The sequence below is a fragment of the Hordeum vulgare genome, chromosome 6H, assembly GCF_904849725.1.
Source record: "Hordeum vulgare subsp. vulgare chromosome 6H, MorexV3_pseudomolecules_assembly, whole genome shotgun sequence".
Classification (NCBI taxonomy): domain Eukaryota; kingdom Viridiplantae; phylum Streptophyta; class Magnoliopsida; order Poales; family Poaceae; genus Hordeum; species Hordeum vulgare.
The window spans coordinates 20,045,220-20,060,928 of NC_058523.1; the positions used below are offsets into that span (position 1 = coordinate 20,045,220).

Consider the following 15,709-nt stretch of genomic DNA (forward strand, 5'->3'; position numbering starts at 1 on the left):
ACAGAGCGGCGAATAGTATTTTTTCATATTACATGTATAAACTGTGAAAGGTCTGTATTACCCATTATACCATTTGGAAGGGGGTTGTATCGAAACGGGCCGGCCCATTATCTCTTACTAGGGAGTTTATCACGATTTCAAGCATGCAAGGTCTCACAAGATCCATACTCGTTGCCGTCTGATTAGGATTTGGGTTGGGTCAATTAGTGCACACACACTTGTCAGATAATTGTCCAGTTATAAATGCAGTCTCAGTGTGCCATCTCACATTTCTTATGCCCTGCACCACAAAGTAATATCTAATATCTTCATATCCGACTTCATGTTATCGGACAGCACCGAAATTTGCCATAGATCAACTAGCATCTGTAAAAAAAACTTTTTTGAGACGCTCTAGACTCACAACAACACTTCACATGTATTTTATATTTTCTATTACACTGGCATCATCCTTAAGCATTGTATTTTCTACTGTATTAGTCTAATTGCGACTGTTTTCTCTATCTGTATAACATTCTGTAGTTTTGAGGTTTCTAATGTTCAATTCTGATTTCCTACTGCTAAACAGACTTTTTTTAATGAAGTTGGTGTTTCCATGGACGCGTCAGGTCAAATATGTACATATGATGTACCACATTTGAATTTGAGGTGAATTGTGTTTTCTCATGTTTATTGCACTGAGCACTTGTTCCTAAAAACATGAAACTGAATTTTTATCCTAGGCCCGCGTGATTGTTTTCCTTAGGAAAGGTCACTACAGTTTTGATGTCTTTTGGGTGATAATCAAAATCTAAAGATATGGTTTATAAATTAGCATTTTCTTTTGCCGTAAGATACTACTATCCGATAAATAGGAGGGGTATTCAGTTCTTCGCACAGTAAGGCCCTGTTTGGAACCATAATAGATTATAATAATCTGGATTATGAACATAGATTATATAATCTGGTTTATAAAAATAATCCAGGTGGCATGTTTGGAGGCCAGATTATATAAACTGTAAACCAGCTTTTAAATTGTACAATGACATGTTTGTCCTGAGTTTACAAGGAAAAATAGGAAAGTGACGGTGGCACTGCGTAATTTTCTTGAAGTTTACAAGGATAACACGTCATTTGTAATCCATAATCTCATTTTAGCTGGGGTAGAGGAGATTATGAGATTATAATAATCTGGTCATCTAGTTCATAAAATCTACAATATAAACTGTCCTGTTTGGAAATACAATAGATTATAAAAAGCAGATTATATAATCTGGGTGGTTCCAAACAGGGCCTAAGTAGTCTGGCACTCTGGCTAAAACTAAAATCGTTTGGCAATATGGGAAAGTAGTGGTTGAACCCACCTTGGGTGCATCCATGGTGCACCAGCGTAAGGAAACATATCTAGACATTTTAAAAAATCCTAAAACTATAAAGGAATGATATTCAATAAATATTATGGACACCTGCAAAGTTTGATGGTCAAATAACATTCGAAGAGCTCTATAAAAAAAGACAAAATTAAAAAATCTGCTCAAGCATAGCACTTGCATTTTGACTATTTTTCAGTGATTTTGTCTTTTCTGTATAGACCTCCTCAAATGTTATTCGACAACCAAACTTTACAGGTGTTCATAATATTTGTTTAAGATCATGTCCATAAAGTTTTAGATTTTTTTTGAAATGTTTTGATATGTTTTTCTTGCGTGATGCACCGAACTGAGGTGTAGAAAAATCACTCTCTTGGCGCTATTGACCACATCATGGAGGAAACATATGGAGCACAGCTTAGTCGGGCTTGCAAATCTAGTGAGCGATTGCGGGTCTTAGCAAAGGTAGAACCTAAGTGATCAAAACCAAGAGAAGGTAGTTTGGAAGGAGAGGAACCACATCCCATGAGGCGATAGGCCGGAAGACAACCCAAATCCACAGAAATAGAGCTAGTGGTGGATCTTGAAGGACTCAAGAACTCTCTCCCTGCTGGCATCGGCGGCAGCATATGCCTCCATGAACTCGCTGAAGATGAACTCCCTGTACTTAGCTGGATTCGTGGCCTCGTCCACCATCTCCGGCGCCGGGCCGATGCGGCACTCCATCTTGGGCGTGACGAGGGTCGCCACGGACAACCTCGCCGCCGTGGTGTTAGTGACCACACGGTGCTCAACGCTGGCCAGCAGCCCATTGGTGACGATCTCCATCTGGTGGCCGAAGTTGATGACGAGCGCGCCGGGCACCGCGGGCACGAGGAGCCACCTCCCGTCATGCCTCGCTTGGAGCCCGGCGACATCACCCTGGGAGAGCACGGTGAGGAGGTGGCGGTCGCAGTGCGGGAAGAGGCCGAGTGTGACGGTGGGGTCCGGGCATGGAGGGTAGTAGTTCACGTTCATCTGGGTCACCCCGGCGCTGAGGTCACCGGCGAAGAAGTTGGCGCCAAGGCCGAGCCCCTCGGCGATGAGCCGGAGGAGCGTCTGAGAGAGCTCGTGCACTGCTGTAGAGTACTCGGCGAGGGAGATCCCGAACGTCGGCGGCTTGGACGGCCAGTGGCGAGTGACCTCGTCAGTGACGGGGTAGCAGCGGATCCTGAAGTAGTCGCGCCAGTAGCATGTCTGGTTGCGGTGGAAGGCCGTGCTGGTGGCGAGCCGGAAGTGCCTGCTCATGTCGTCGGAGCAGTAGGGCAGCTTCTCCTCTGCCGGCAGCGCGAAGAGCCCCGCCGCCGCCTCACGGAACCCTCGCACCACGTCCTCCCCTACGCCATGGTTCACCACCTATATATATATGTATCAATGTATGCAGCAGATAAGAAGATCAAGTCAGCTGGGTGGCTCAGGGGCAGGGCAAGGGTACATGTACACATAAGAAGCTGATCGAACTCCTTGCCTGTAAGAAGCCGAACTCCATCCCGGCCTGGATGATCTCGGCGACGACCAGGCGGCGGCGGCGGTCGTCGGAGAGGGTGGCAGGGTGGATGTCGATGACGGGGAAGGCAACGCCGGGGCTGTCGCTATCGGGGAGCAAGGCAGGGCGCTTCTCCGGCGGGAAGACGTACTTGTCCGGCACGAAGTGGCGCGCTCGGGCATCGGTCAGCAGCTCCATGTATGTCTCCGATCGACTCTCTGGTCAATGGAGCTTCAGGTCTTGAATCAGCCTGGACCGTGGCTGGCAGCTAAGCTCGTGGAGTGCAGCGAAGGCATGCAGCTTCATTATATGTAGAGCGGCCCTAATGGATGCTCTGACGTCGGCCGTACTAACATGATGATCCTCCCGTGTTAGTACTACCAAGTTGATTAGCGTAATGACAACGGGAGCATGCATTTAGCGGCGGGGACTGCTACGCATAAATATCCACCACCTGAACAGCCGTTCGATCTCGCGCGTGTAGCCGTCCGATCCGCTACGTCTGATCCGTTCTGGACGCAATTCTTGAAACGATGCTCGAGTTGCAGAAACTTTCGCTTTGTTGTAAAAAATAAACTTTGGATCCGTTAATTCCTGAAACACCGGTCGAGTTTCAGAAACAATTTGCTTGTTGCAGAAGCACTACCCAGCCGGGATCCGGTCTGACGCGGGGAGGCAGGGCCGACGCGAGTCGGCCGGCGACAGGAACGCGACGGCGATGGCTGGGGCTCCGGCGCCGGTGGCTGGGGCTCCGGTGGCGGCAGGATCGGCCAACGGCGGCGCACCACGGCGGGGCGTGCGGGACCGGTGGCGGAGGGGGTGGCAGGGCCGCAGCAGGCCGGCAGCAGAGGGGGCGGCGGAGCCACAGCAGGCCGGCGACGCGAGGTCGTCGGGGCGGAGCACGGACTGGACAGTTTCTCTGAAACAACTGCCCAGTTTCAGAAACTGTGCCCCAGTTTCAGAAATCGATTGATGCGCAAGATGAGGAAGCCGTGGACAGTTTATTTGGATCCGCCAGTGAAAGGTAAGAGTTTTCCTTTAGTGGCGTGGTTTAAGAGATGCCGCATCGGGGATCTCCGATCTGGAACCATGCACGCGCCCGGTTGGGTGCTGATCATAGACGGTAATAAAACGTGGCCATGTGCGTAATCTTTTTTTGTGTGTATCAGCGGATCTCGCCCTCGTGGTCAAGTGGAAGTGTGCATGTGTAGCATGATGCCAAATTGAAATTAGTCCATGACACCCGAGAGGGTGACCCTTGGCATAGCGTTCAGACGCAAGACCAAGTAAGTTGCGCGTAGGTTTTTTGAAAATATTTCATAAACAAATGAAAGCCTAGAAGAACTGATTCTGATCTGGCATGCATGTGACGATGCTTTGGCGCTCATGAAATTGCTGGGCAGCTCTATGTCACTCCAACTCTCCAAGCAAGGGGATGCATGTGCAGATGATGCATGCATGGTGCCTGCCCGATATGATCAAAGGTATTTTGTGCCAGGTTTGATCTGGAGTCTTCTCCAGCCTGGACCGAACCCAGCGCCATCGATAGACTCATACATCAATTTGAATCCGATACTCGTTCACACTTCTTTAACACCTTTTGCACAATTTGTCTGGTCACATATCTGACCACCAATACCTCGGTCCGTGGTTGTGTCCCTTGCTTACCGCACGCCTCGCTGCTATCACCCGTCGAGCCTTTGTTGTCCTGGTCGAGTCTCTAGGTCTGCACACCCACACCTCTCAAACACCTACTGCAGAGATCACCGATCATCTTCGACTGATGACAAGTATCACATCTCCATCAGACCACTGGTACCGAGTCCGGCCCACGTGTCTCTCGCTATCCGCTGAAATAGGCTTCGACTCTCCATGCATTTACGTCGTAGCCCCTCCATCAACACAGAGTGAAGTCTTTCGCTAAACTCCAGCTTCACCTTTAACATGACTTCATGTAGTTGTGCCATGCTACCCCGTGGCCTCTCGGCTTCAAGCTCTCATGTGTGTACATTGCCTTGAATCAACCCCGCGTCATTGCCTTGTCGAAGCCGTACAAGCCCTCAGGCCTGCACCACGCGTTTTCACGCCCCAGAAGTTGGCCACCATCAGCATCACGCTCGTGTGTCGTCGTCGCTGGAATCACCGTCGCCTTCTGCTTTCACCGACATCTTCGTCGATCCATCAAACAGTCCAATCCAACCCAGCCGAAATTATCCGACTGCAACCATGTTCCATCCTGCATCGTGTCCATCCACACATCACCATACATTGCTTGACGCCCTGAGTATGCATAATCCATGTACCATGCAGTCCACACTCCTTCGAGCATTATACACACGTCGTCGTTTTTGCCGCACACACTCCAACGCACTCTGAGCAAACTTGACCCACCAGAAAAATCTTCATGCAAACTTGACCCCTGCTGGATACCTTCTATTCCCTCCGTTTTTAAATATAAGTCTTTCTAGACGTTCAACTAATGAATTACATACGGATGTATATAGACATATTTTAGGGTATAGATTCATTCATTTTGCTTCCTATGTAGACACTTAGTGAAATATCTTAAAAGACTTATATTTAGATACGGAGGGAGTACATAATATTTTCTTGTCACCTTTTGCCTGTAGCTCCATGCATGCGTAGAACCCTTTTTCTTCACCAACAAATCTCGTGTCATCTTGCATATTCAGCACCATACCCTAGCCTGTAGACATGCACCTCGGTTATCGCTGCTTGGCCCACACTCCTAGACGCCGTTGCACTTTGCGGCCTGCCAGCCGCACATGATCGATCCAGATCGCATGCTCGCCGGCCGCCGCGTACCTGCCGCCGCCCTCCATCGAACTCGTCGAAATCGACCAGTCCGAGGACCAGCTGCTAACAGCATCACTAGTAATGCCTTTAAATTCTTAAAACCTCAAACAAGTTTAAGAGTTGAGAATTGACATTTGTTGCTACTTTTAAGGTTGAAAAACACGAGCACACACTAGAACCCTCAAACCCAACCCTTATAACAGAATATTCCGTTATAAGGGTTGAATTTGAGGGTTATAGTCTTTGCCACAACCCCATAAAACTGTCATTTGACATATCACAGCTATTACTAGAAAAACACAATCAACCTCGATACAAACTAGGAAATTAAAATCATTGATGCATGTTTTAATAGTTTATATCACAAAATCCGTCGAGCACCTCGTGCACGACGGGCGAACGGGCGGCGGCAGGGGCGGGGGCGGGCGCGGGCGCCGGCTTCTTCCGGGAGGTGGTCTTCCTCACCTTCGGCCCCGCTGCCCCCTTCGGCCCAAGGGAGGGCTTCTTCTTCCGAGCCTTGGTGGCGGGCGGATGTGGCGGGGAGGGAGGCTGCGGTCGGGGCGACGGTGGCGGCGGCCGTGGCGGCGACGTGTTGGTCAGCACGCCGCCTAATTGACATTTGTTGCTACTTTTAAGGTTGAAAAACACGAGCACACACTAGAACCCTCAAACCCAACCCTTATAACAGAATATTCCGTTATAAGGGTTGAATTTGAGGGTTATAGTCTTTGCCACAACCCCATAAAACTGTCATTTGACATATCACAGTTATTACTAGAAAAACACAATCAACCTTGATACAAACTAGGAAATTAAAATCATCGATGCATGTTTTAATAGTTTATATCACAAAATCCGTCGAGCACCTCGTGCACGACGGGCGAACGGGCGGCGGCAGGGGCGGGGGCGGGCGCGGGCGCCGGCTTCTTCCGGGAGGTGGTCTTCCTCACCTTCGGCCCCGCTGCCCCCTTCGGCCCAAGGGAGGGCTTCTTCTTCCGAGCCTTGGTGGCGGGCGGATGTGGCGGGGAGGGAGGCTGCGGTCGGGGCGACGGTGGCGGCGGCCGTGGCGGCGACGTGTTGGTCAGCACGCCGCCTCTTGGTGCCGACGTGGGTGGCGGCCACCACCGACGCCACCTGCGCCTGGCATGGGACTGCCGGCTGCTGGGCCGGCGCGGGCGTCACCGAGGCCAGGGCCGGGGGCGGGGCGACGGGCGGAGGGAGGGAGGAGGTGGCCGGAGCGAGGGAGGAGGCGGACGACGCCTCCATGGCGCGCGGCGGCCGATGGCAGCGAGGAGGCGGCGGCAGGAGGCGGAGATTTCCCTCCCGCGCGTCAACTAAGGGAGGAGGCGGCCGGGGCGAGGGAGGAGTGCGGGCTCGGGATGGGATCCCCTCTCCAATCCTCACTTTTAGAGATTGGGAGGGCAACCCGAGGTCAAATCCTTAAAAAAATTTACGGGTTTAGAGATTTAGGGGTTCTATTCTTTGCTTTTTTTTTTGTTTTAACCTGTAAAAAAAATTAATTTTGAGGATTTAAGGATTTAAGGACACTACTAGTGATGCTCTAAGGACCCGATGCTTCCTTTATGCTGCTTTTTATCCTGATCGTGTTGAATCTTTGAACCAACCTCCGCCGTTTCTTTTGAACAACACTTGTTGTTCTAACCCGAAGCCTGGCGTCATGATCGAATCTGACTACTTGATCTGTCGAATACTCCTGCAATAGAACCGATTACTTCTGTCATGCTATACTGGCCAAGACTTTTCCGTGACATGAAAATGTTGGCAACATCCGTTGCCGCCCAATCATGCAGCCCCCATCAACATTTTCCACAGCCATGACCTCCTCTAGATCAACCATCTAACCTTTTCGAACCTTACTCATGATATCACTTGTTAGAATAATTCGAGGTTCTTCGTCGATTTATCGAGGACCAAACAATCACAAGAACACGACACCAAGATTTATTAACGAGGTTCATCGATATGGCTACATTTCCGGGGCTTGACTACGGACGCTCTTTTCCGTGGCACCGTCACAATACCGCATCCCGGCCACCCGGGTGCTGGCACAGATCGCCGGCTCCCCTTACGTGCATGTGCTATTATTTTGGCATAGGTTATATCGTGTGTCTACCGACGCTATATATGAGAGGCCTAGGGGTACAGGTGTCCTTAGAGGACACGACTCCTACCTTATTTACACACCGTACGATTCCAAGTCCAACTGTAATCTATCTTGTATAATAACATTCGACACAACTCTAACAAGGAAAATCACGTGGAGATGATGCATGCATGGTGCCTGCCGATATGATCAAAGTTATTTTGTGTCAGGTTTGATCTGGAGTCTTCTCCAGCCTGGACCGAACCTTTTTTTGTGCCAGTTTTTGTTTCGTTATGGTTTCTCAAGTTGGGCTGTGTCATTTGTGCTGCTGAAAGTCTCGCTGTATGTTGCGCTTGAGTGCACTGGCGGAGCTTCTCGGTGGGCAAGGTGTGGCAAGTTCCATACCTTGATTTGGAGGGGGGGAAATTAGTACTGCTCCCTCTGTTTCTTAATATAAGATCTTTTAGAGATTTCACTATAGATTATATACGGAGCAAAATGAGTGAATCTACATCCTAAAATATGACTACATACATCCGTATGTAGTTCATAGTAGAATCTCTAAAAGATCTTATATTTAGGAACGGAGGGAGTAGTAGGCTAAATGGCTAATCACTAATGACCAAAAGAGGCCAGCGTGGATACCTGGTGTGTGCGTAGGAACCAGCCCAACACATCGCTGCTTCCTCCCCGTTTTCTCCATCGCGACCCAGTCCTGGCCACCAGCCCACCACGACGCACTCCCCACCCCACGCAGACTCGCACAACAAACCCTAGGCGGCTAGGCGGCGGCTAAACTAGTGGCTAGGCGTGTTGCCGGCCCGGCTGCGTGCAGGTTCAGCCGGGGGCACGGGCCAGCAAACGACGGCGGCAGCGGCAACTGGTCCCTCGCCGGAACCGGCGGGGCAGCCAACGACGGCGGAGGGGCTGGCTGGGAGGCGACGGCGGGGAAGCCAACGACGGCAGAGGGGCTGGCTGGGAGGCGACGACGGGGCAGGGGATAGGGGAAGCGACGGTTGGGCAGGGGATAGCTGACTAGCTGAGCACTGGGGAATCCACAGGAAGGAGATTGCCCCTAAATTTTTACTTTTCACGTATAAGATGGAAAGAAAGGAGAAGGGTCTAGCAAATCCAAAGAAAAGAGGAAGAGGTAATCTTTCATTTTTCTGAAATTTGAAGTGGTTGGTACTTGGTAGTGGCAGCAGATTGTATTGAAACATTGTTGTGATTGCAGATTAAAAAAAGTATTTTCAAGTGCTTGATGGTGGTAGCAGCTCAAAATCGAATCCAAGCACCCGTGAAAGTGTCAATATTTCAGCACATGACTATGATCAAAATCAACTTATTTCCATGGAAGTGGAACAAACTAGAAATTCCGTTGAAGCTATAGTGGAAGAGAATGTAGAAGTTTACGGGGTTGAAGGTATAACTAATTTTAGTGAAGATTACATAAATGGTGATCCAGGACTTCGCATTCCACTTGATTGTTTTGCCCCCGACATTAGAGATGATGTTAGATTTCCTTATAAACGAATGGGTGCAACTCAACCAACAAGTTGCATTTTCCCCCCAAATAGAGATGGAAGATGCTTCCGACCACAATGGTATAAGGACTTTGCTTGGTTGGAATATAGTGTAACAAAGCATAAGGCTTATTGCTTCTGTTGTTTTCTTTTCAAGCATGACCGAATGGATGATAAATTTGGGCATGATGTCTTCTCCAAATTTGGTTTTGACTATTGGAAAAATGCAGTTGCAGCATTTCGTAAACATGTTGGTGGGCCATGTAGTATCCACAATATTTCGAAAACAACATGTGATGATTTTAAAAATCAAGGGACAACTGTGAAAAGTAAAGTTACAATTTACAGCCAAGGTTCACTAGTCAAGTATGAAACTCGTGTCGATACATCTTTGGGCATTGTAAGTTATCTAGCATCGCAAGGTGAACCATTTCGTGGACATGATGAATCAAGTTCTTCTTTGAACAAGGGGAATTTTTTAGAGTTGCTTGATTGGGTCAAAGAAAGAATTCCAGAAGTGAAGGTTGCATTTGATGAGTTATGTCCTAAAAATGCCAAAATGACTTCTGGGACAATTCAAAAAGACCTTGTCAAACATTGTGCAAATGCAGTCACCAAAGTAATCAAAGAAGAGATGGGTGACTGCCTTTTCTCTGTTCTTATTGACGAGTGTCGTGATATATCAGTGAAAGAACAAATGGCCGTGGTTATCAAGTATGTATAATGTATTGAAGAATGTTAAGTGTCTATGTGTTTTTTCCTTCTGTTATATGTAGAGTAGGTTAACTAATTTTATGATTGTCTACTTCCGGGACAAGATGTATGTAGTATGGTTGATATATTTAGTTCATGTCAGCATACATGCATCTAAAATTGTAATTATCTCATTTCAGGCAATGTCATTGGTTACGGATGTGAGAACACGTTTGATCAACTTGAGAAATGATGGTTGGCAGCCACTATTGGAAGATGTCAAAGCCTTTTGCACCAAAAACGACATTCCAATACCAAATATGGATGACATCTTTACAAAGTGGGGTAAATCAAGAAAAAGTGGACGAAACAATGTCACAGCTGATCTTTTTTCGTGTGGACACCTTCTATGCTGCTATAGACTCCATCACCACAGAGTTCGATCATCGTTTTAATGAGGTATCTTCAGAGGTGCTCCAGAACTTCTCTTGTCTTGATCCAGGAAACTCCTTTTCTAGGTTCAACCTGCATAAGCTTGTTAGACTCACAGAGATTTACCATGATGATTTCTCTAATTATGAACGTGAACATATAGAAGATAACCTTGATATATTCATTATCCATATGAGAAGAATTGAAGACTTTAGATCTTGTCATGATATTACAAGCCTAGCTAAAATGATGGTTGAACTTGAAAGGCATGTCATGTTTCCTACTGTTTATCGCCTCATTGAGTTGGCATTGTTACTACCGGTAGCGACGGCAACAGTTGAAAGTGCCTTCTCATCAATGAAAATCATCAAAACTGAGTTGCGCAGCAAGATGACAGATGGTTGGCTTAATGATTTGATGGTTTGTTACATTGAGCGAGAGATCTTCAAAAGTATTGATCTTGGTAAAATTAAGGCAGATTTTCACAGTGAGGGTAGGGCATTGCCATTACCTGGGTCTTCTAGACGTCATTAAAAGCTTCATTATCGGTATGTTTTAGGTTGTTTTTTCTATTGAAACATGTCTACATTTTTATTGTATTTGATTTTCATTTGTAATGTGTATTGACTCTTTGGATTTGCATTAAAAGAATTCTTTCCTTAAGACTTGGCCACACCTTAAAAAAAATTCGTCCTCCGCCTCTGCTTGAGTGCGTGGTGACATATTGCTAATGGCTGATGTTTATTTACTACTACCTTCATTCCAAAACGACTTATATTTTGGAATATTGATAGTAATAATCATTATTCAAGAAATCGGTAACTGGTAGCTGCTCGGTCGGTTTGGGAGTAGCGACTAATCGGTGAATCGACCTATTAACTAGATTAATCGGTCGACCATTAATCGGTAGATTAAACAGGAACTTGCCAACTTATATCTAAATTTTCTATGTATCATACGAGAGTTCCGTGCACCTAGCTATGTAATATACCAAAATATTCTATTATAGGCATATAAAAAATAGATAAGAGGTAAAATTAATAATCGTTATACATCTAAATATATAAAATCTCAAAATTCAAAATGAAAACTTAGACATTTAAACTTATCCATATACTTGCTAACATACATCCACATACTATACTACAGATAACAGGCAAAACCAACAGTTCCATCCATCCATCTACAAAATTATAATTCATAATCTACTAATATATGAATGTTGGATTCTCCACTAAGGTATGGGGGGAAGATGCTAGTACCTTGCCTGCTGGTGACGCCATTGAGGAAGAGATTGTGGAGCATCCCATGGGAGAGGATGGGGAGTGTCCATGGGGGGTGGGGTCGAGGCAAGCGACCAGAATGGCGGAGCAACTAGATCTTGTAGGTGTAGTGTGGAGACTGGCACCGGTGAGAACACGACTAGTCACTAGCCAGGTTAGGAGGGGATGAAAGGAGCATGAGGAAGCGCGAGGAGGGCCAAACCCTAGGTATTTAGTAGAAAAAGGGGGTGGGAGGCATTATGTGCCAAAATTTTGGGATTCGTTTGCCCACCAGTTAATAGGTCAGGAGTGATTAATCGGTCTGGCAACTAATTAATCGGTATGACAACTCATTAATCGGTCTAACTGGCCAATTAATCGGCATGGCAAGTTAACACGATGAATAGGTGTTATTCGATTCGGTCACCCTAAGAGTAGCGATTAACTGGCAAGTTAACTGGTTAATCGGACGAATTCTTGAACAGTGGTAATATTATTGCTGTTTTGTTTTCTTCTCCTGTGTATGAACCTTGGCACGTCTCTTTTGGTGACTATCTGTTTTCTTCTCCTGTGTATGAACCTTGGCACGCCTCTTTTGGTGACTATCTTTGTTCGTTGGTTGTAGCTAGAGCATGGACAAAGGTGGGCAACTCAGATTGCAATAAATTTGATTTTGTTTTAAAGATCTCATCGTCGGGAACTCAAATATGTAAAAGGATTTTTTAAATTAATGTTTATTCAAAATATATCAATGAATAAGTATGTGACAAGAGAAATAAAAAGTGCTAGCTTTCTATGGAAAACGATTAAAAACAACCGGTTGATTTGTTCGCTTCGTCCGCCGCCTCTCCCGCTTAACGTGTGTCGGTTGGGGCCCGCCATCCTTATCCCATCGCAGCATACCCCTCATGTTATCTCCATGCAAAGCCCGCTCGTTCACATGTTCTTCCTGAAGTGCTTCTTCTTCCTGGCGCTTCTCACAACCATACCGCACGCGTTGCTGCCACCCATCGCCGCCGTTGCGTCCCGCTCCATCCACCACATGAAAAAGTTTCGCCTCCACCACTGCTGTTGTTGTCGCTGCTGCAAACCAACATTTGATGGGGCTTCCCCACTGCTGCTACTGCTGCAAATCGGGGGCCTAGTGCTTGAATGGAGCTTCATCGAAATGTTGTCGGTGTTGCGTTGGAGCTTCGCCATGCCATGCAGGGCTACAATGGACCGCCGCTGGGGCTGCGAATGCCGGGGGATGATGCAATGGAGCTTGATCGTGCCGCCCGGGCTGCAATGGAGCTCCGGTGGGGCTGCCAGTGCCGGTGGTGATACAATGGAGACCCGCCAAGCCGCATGGGGCTGCAATCAAGCGTTTTACCGGGCTGTAATGGAGCGTCGGTGGGGCTGCGACCGCCCGTGGACGGTGGTGATGCAATGGATCTTCGCCGGGGTCATTAGGATGCAATGGAGCTTCGTCGGTGCTGTAATGGAGCTCCGTCGGTGCTGCAATGGAGCTTCACCGACGCCGGTGGTGATGCGTTGCAACTTTGTCTTCCCGCCGGGAGTTGCAATGGAGCTTGCCGGGGGTTGTTGTTAGAGGCTGCGTTCGATGTTGTCATGGATAATACCCGATGGCTCCTTGTGCTAGGCCATATCGGACATCCACGGTGCCAGATCCGTAGCAGCCGCCGCTTTCTATTGGGTGAAGGAAAATAATCTGTGTGTACGCACCATCCATCCATCCCTACTTTTACCGGATGCAAAGCTTTTATCGTGGACTCCTACTAGAGTGTATTGCAATGTATATTATGCAGCAAAATGTTTAGTACCTTTATACTGCAAGTTAACGCACCAATCTTAATGTCAAAACGAAGGGCACAGATGTGCTAGTCGGTACAGGTGCCGCTAAATTTTCCACATTCAAAATCATATGTTTGACTATGGACATTAAGCATGTAGTGGCGTTGTCTGTCGCCATGCACACCATGCAAAAATACTCGAGGAGGATCAGAGTCCGCAAGACATCTCTCATATGAAGTGTCTAAATCCGCCAGAACGCCGGCCCGATGAGAGAAAAGCCCAACTTGGATAATTAGTCAGAGCCGAGGATCTCGGCTCCGGTACCCCCCCCCCCCTTCCTGCCACCGACCCCATGAGCGTCAGGTAATTGGGAGATGAACCCACGGGCTCGCTGCAAAGTTTTGAGGAAATGAGTGCCCTAGGCTTCGCAGTTACTAGATAAATAGAGAAACCCTAACTTGAAGCAGAAAGAGTAACATGACAAAACCGTAACAACTAAAATTTGAGGGGTTGCTCAATGCCCTCCGTGGGCATGGCTCCCAAAAATAACATCTCGCGTTGCTCGATGGCTTCATAAGCCAACGTCGCCACCTCATAGAATGCACGCCGGATTGTGCGTGTTGGCTGTTGCAGGTGGGACCTTTGGATTGGGTGTCATATTTTACAGCATTTGTTGGAGTAAACACTTTCCAACACGCTAAAAAAACTCTATTTCAATCTTTACCTATTAATAAAGCAATTAGTGCTTCTGACGCCCGTCATTAATATTACCTTTAAAGTTGATATAAATTACCCACTGTGTCATCCATAAGTAAAGAAAACATTTTAGATTTTTCCCCAAATCGACGTGTGGTTTGTTATTATAAAGCGCTGGTACGAAAGGAAATCACAAACACTTGTCCGCCATAGTGGCTAAGGCATTGCTCTTCTACGCAGGTGACCAGGGTTCTATTCCCATCCTGTACAATTTTTCTTTTTTATTTTTTCACGCAGTCTCCTCCCTTAATGAGTTGGGCTGGCTGTCTGTTTATGAACGGAGGGAGTATAAATTAATTCGGCATTTTTAAATTTCAAAAATAGTGAATTATAAAAATAGTCGCAAAATTATAAATTGTATGTGAATTCATTTTTTTAGGAAATCATAAAAGTTATGTGGATTCAAACAACATTGGTGTATTTGTAAAAAAATCACGGTTTGAAAAAAATAGTCGGGAAATGATCATGCTCATGATTTTGAAAAAATGATCGTGCGTTCAAAACATGTTTGGGAATCTGAAATAAGTTCCCATCAAATTTAGAAAATGTACACCAAGAGTAAAAAACAAAATATTTACAACTTGTTCCCTGATTTTAAAAAGGTTGAGTGATCTAAGTGTGCATCAAATTTAAAATATGTACACAAAAAGTAAAAAAAAATCTTCTCTGATTTTAAAAAAGTTAAGTGATCTAAAAAATGTTTTTTGAGTCAAAAAATGCTCATGAACTTGAAAACTTTTTATACATTTCAGAAAAACTTTGTAAACAAAATTAATATCCGCGATTTTTTTGTGAAAATCCAAAATTGTGTGAGGGTATTGAATCAATCCAAAAAAAGCGCTTATATATCTATAGCACATAATTTTTTTGTCTTTGTTGCAACGCACGTGCATATTTGCTAGTGATGTATAAATATTTTAACGCATTGTGCAAGCACGCGTCTGTTGAAGATGCTCTAAGGCATTGTATAATATTAGATGCTTATGAAAGTGCTTATAAGATAAACCTGATTTTTATGAAGCAAGAGTATCTATTTCAATGATAGATATGCAGGCATCTATTCTATACAAATAAATATTGATGCTAAAAAAACTAATTTATTTATTTAATCATTTTAAATAAATAAGGTTTTTTAAGCGTCTTGCATTATACCAGCCTACCAGGCCTATGATAACTATGCGGTGCACCTTGTTAGTTCGATTAAACGTTGGCCATTCTGCTTTTTAGTTTTCATGTTGGCGTTGAACATGTAAATGACTTTTGTAAAAATATGGTACTTGGTCCATTAATTAAACTGCAATTTTAGATACAACCATAAAAAGTCTGTGAATTAATTTAGGTAGTTTGGAATTTCTATGATCTAAAAAGCATTTAAATAATTGTTTTGGCCTCTGTTTTAAATGTTTTAGGGTCTTTAGCCACTTGGTTTCTATATGACAATTACTTAATGAATA

At 45.9% G+C, this 15,709-nt stretch overlaps 1 protein-coding gene across 1 annotated transcript; it reads right to left on the reverse strand.

Moving 5' to 3' along the window:
- Positions 1-1,706: 1,706 nt before the first annotated feature.
- LOC123403429 (2'-deoxymugineic-acid 2'-dioxygenase-like) lies at positions 1,707-3,249 on the reverse strand. The gene is made up of 2 exons (XM_045097365.1): positions 2,857-3,249; positions 1,707-2,744 (listed from the first exon to the last, which is right to left on the reverse strand). Exons 1-2 carry the CDS (start codon positions 3,070-3,072, stop codon positions 1,920-1,922), a joined length of 1,041 nt encoding a protein of 346 aa, XP_044953300.1. The 5' UTR covers positions 3,073-3,249; the 3' UTR covers positions 1,707-1,919.
- Between the last annotated feature and the right edge of the window lie 12,460 nt (positions 3,250-15,709).

Excerpts from the sequence above, each read along its gene's own strand:
- LOC123403429 (XM_045097365.1), bottom strand. The coding sequence starts at position 3,072 with ATGGAGCTGCTGACCGATGCCCGAGCGCGCCACTTCGTGCCGGACAAG. Across the intron at positions 2,745-2,856 it reads TGGAGTTCGGCTTCTTACAG|GTGGTGAACCATGGCGTAGG; the intron begins GCAAGGAGTTCG and ends ATATATATATAG.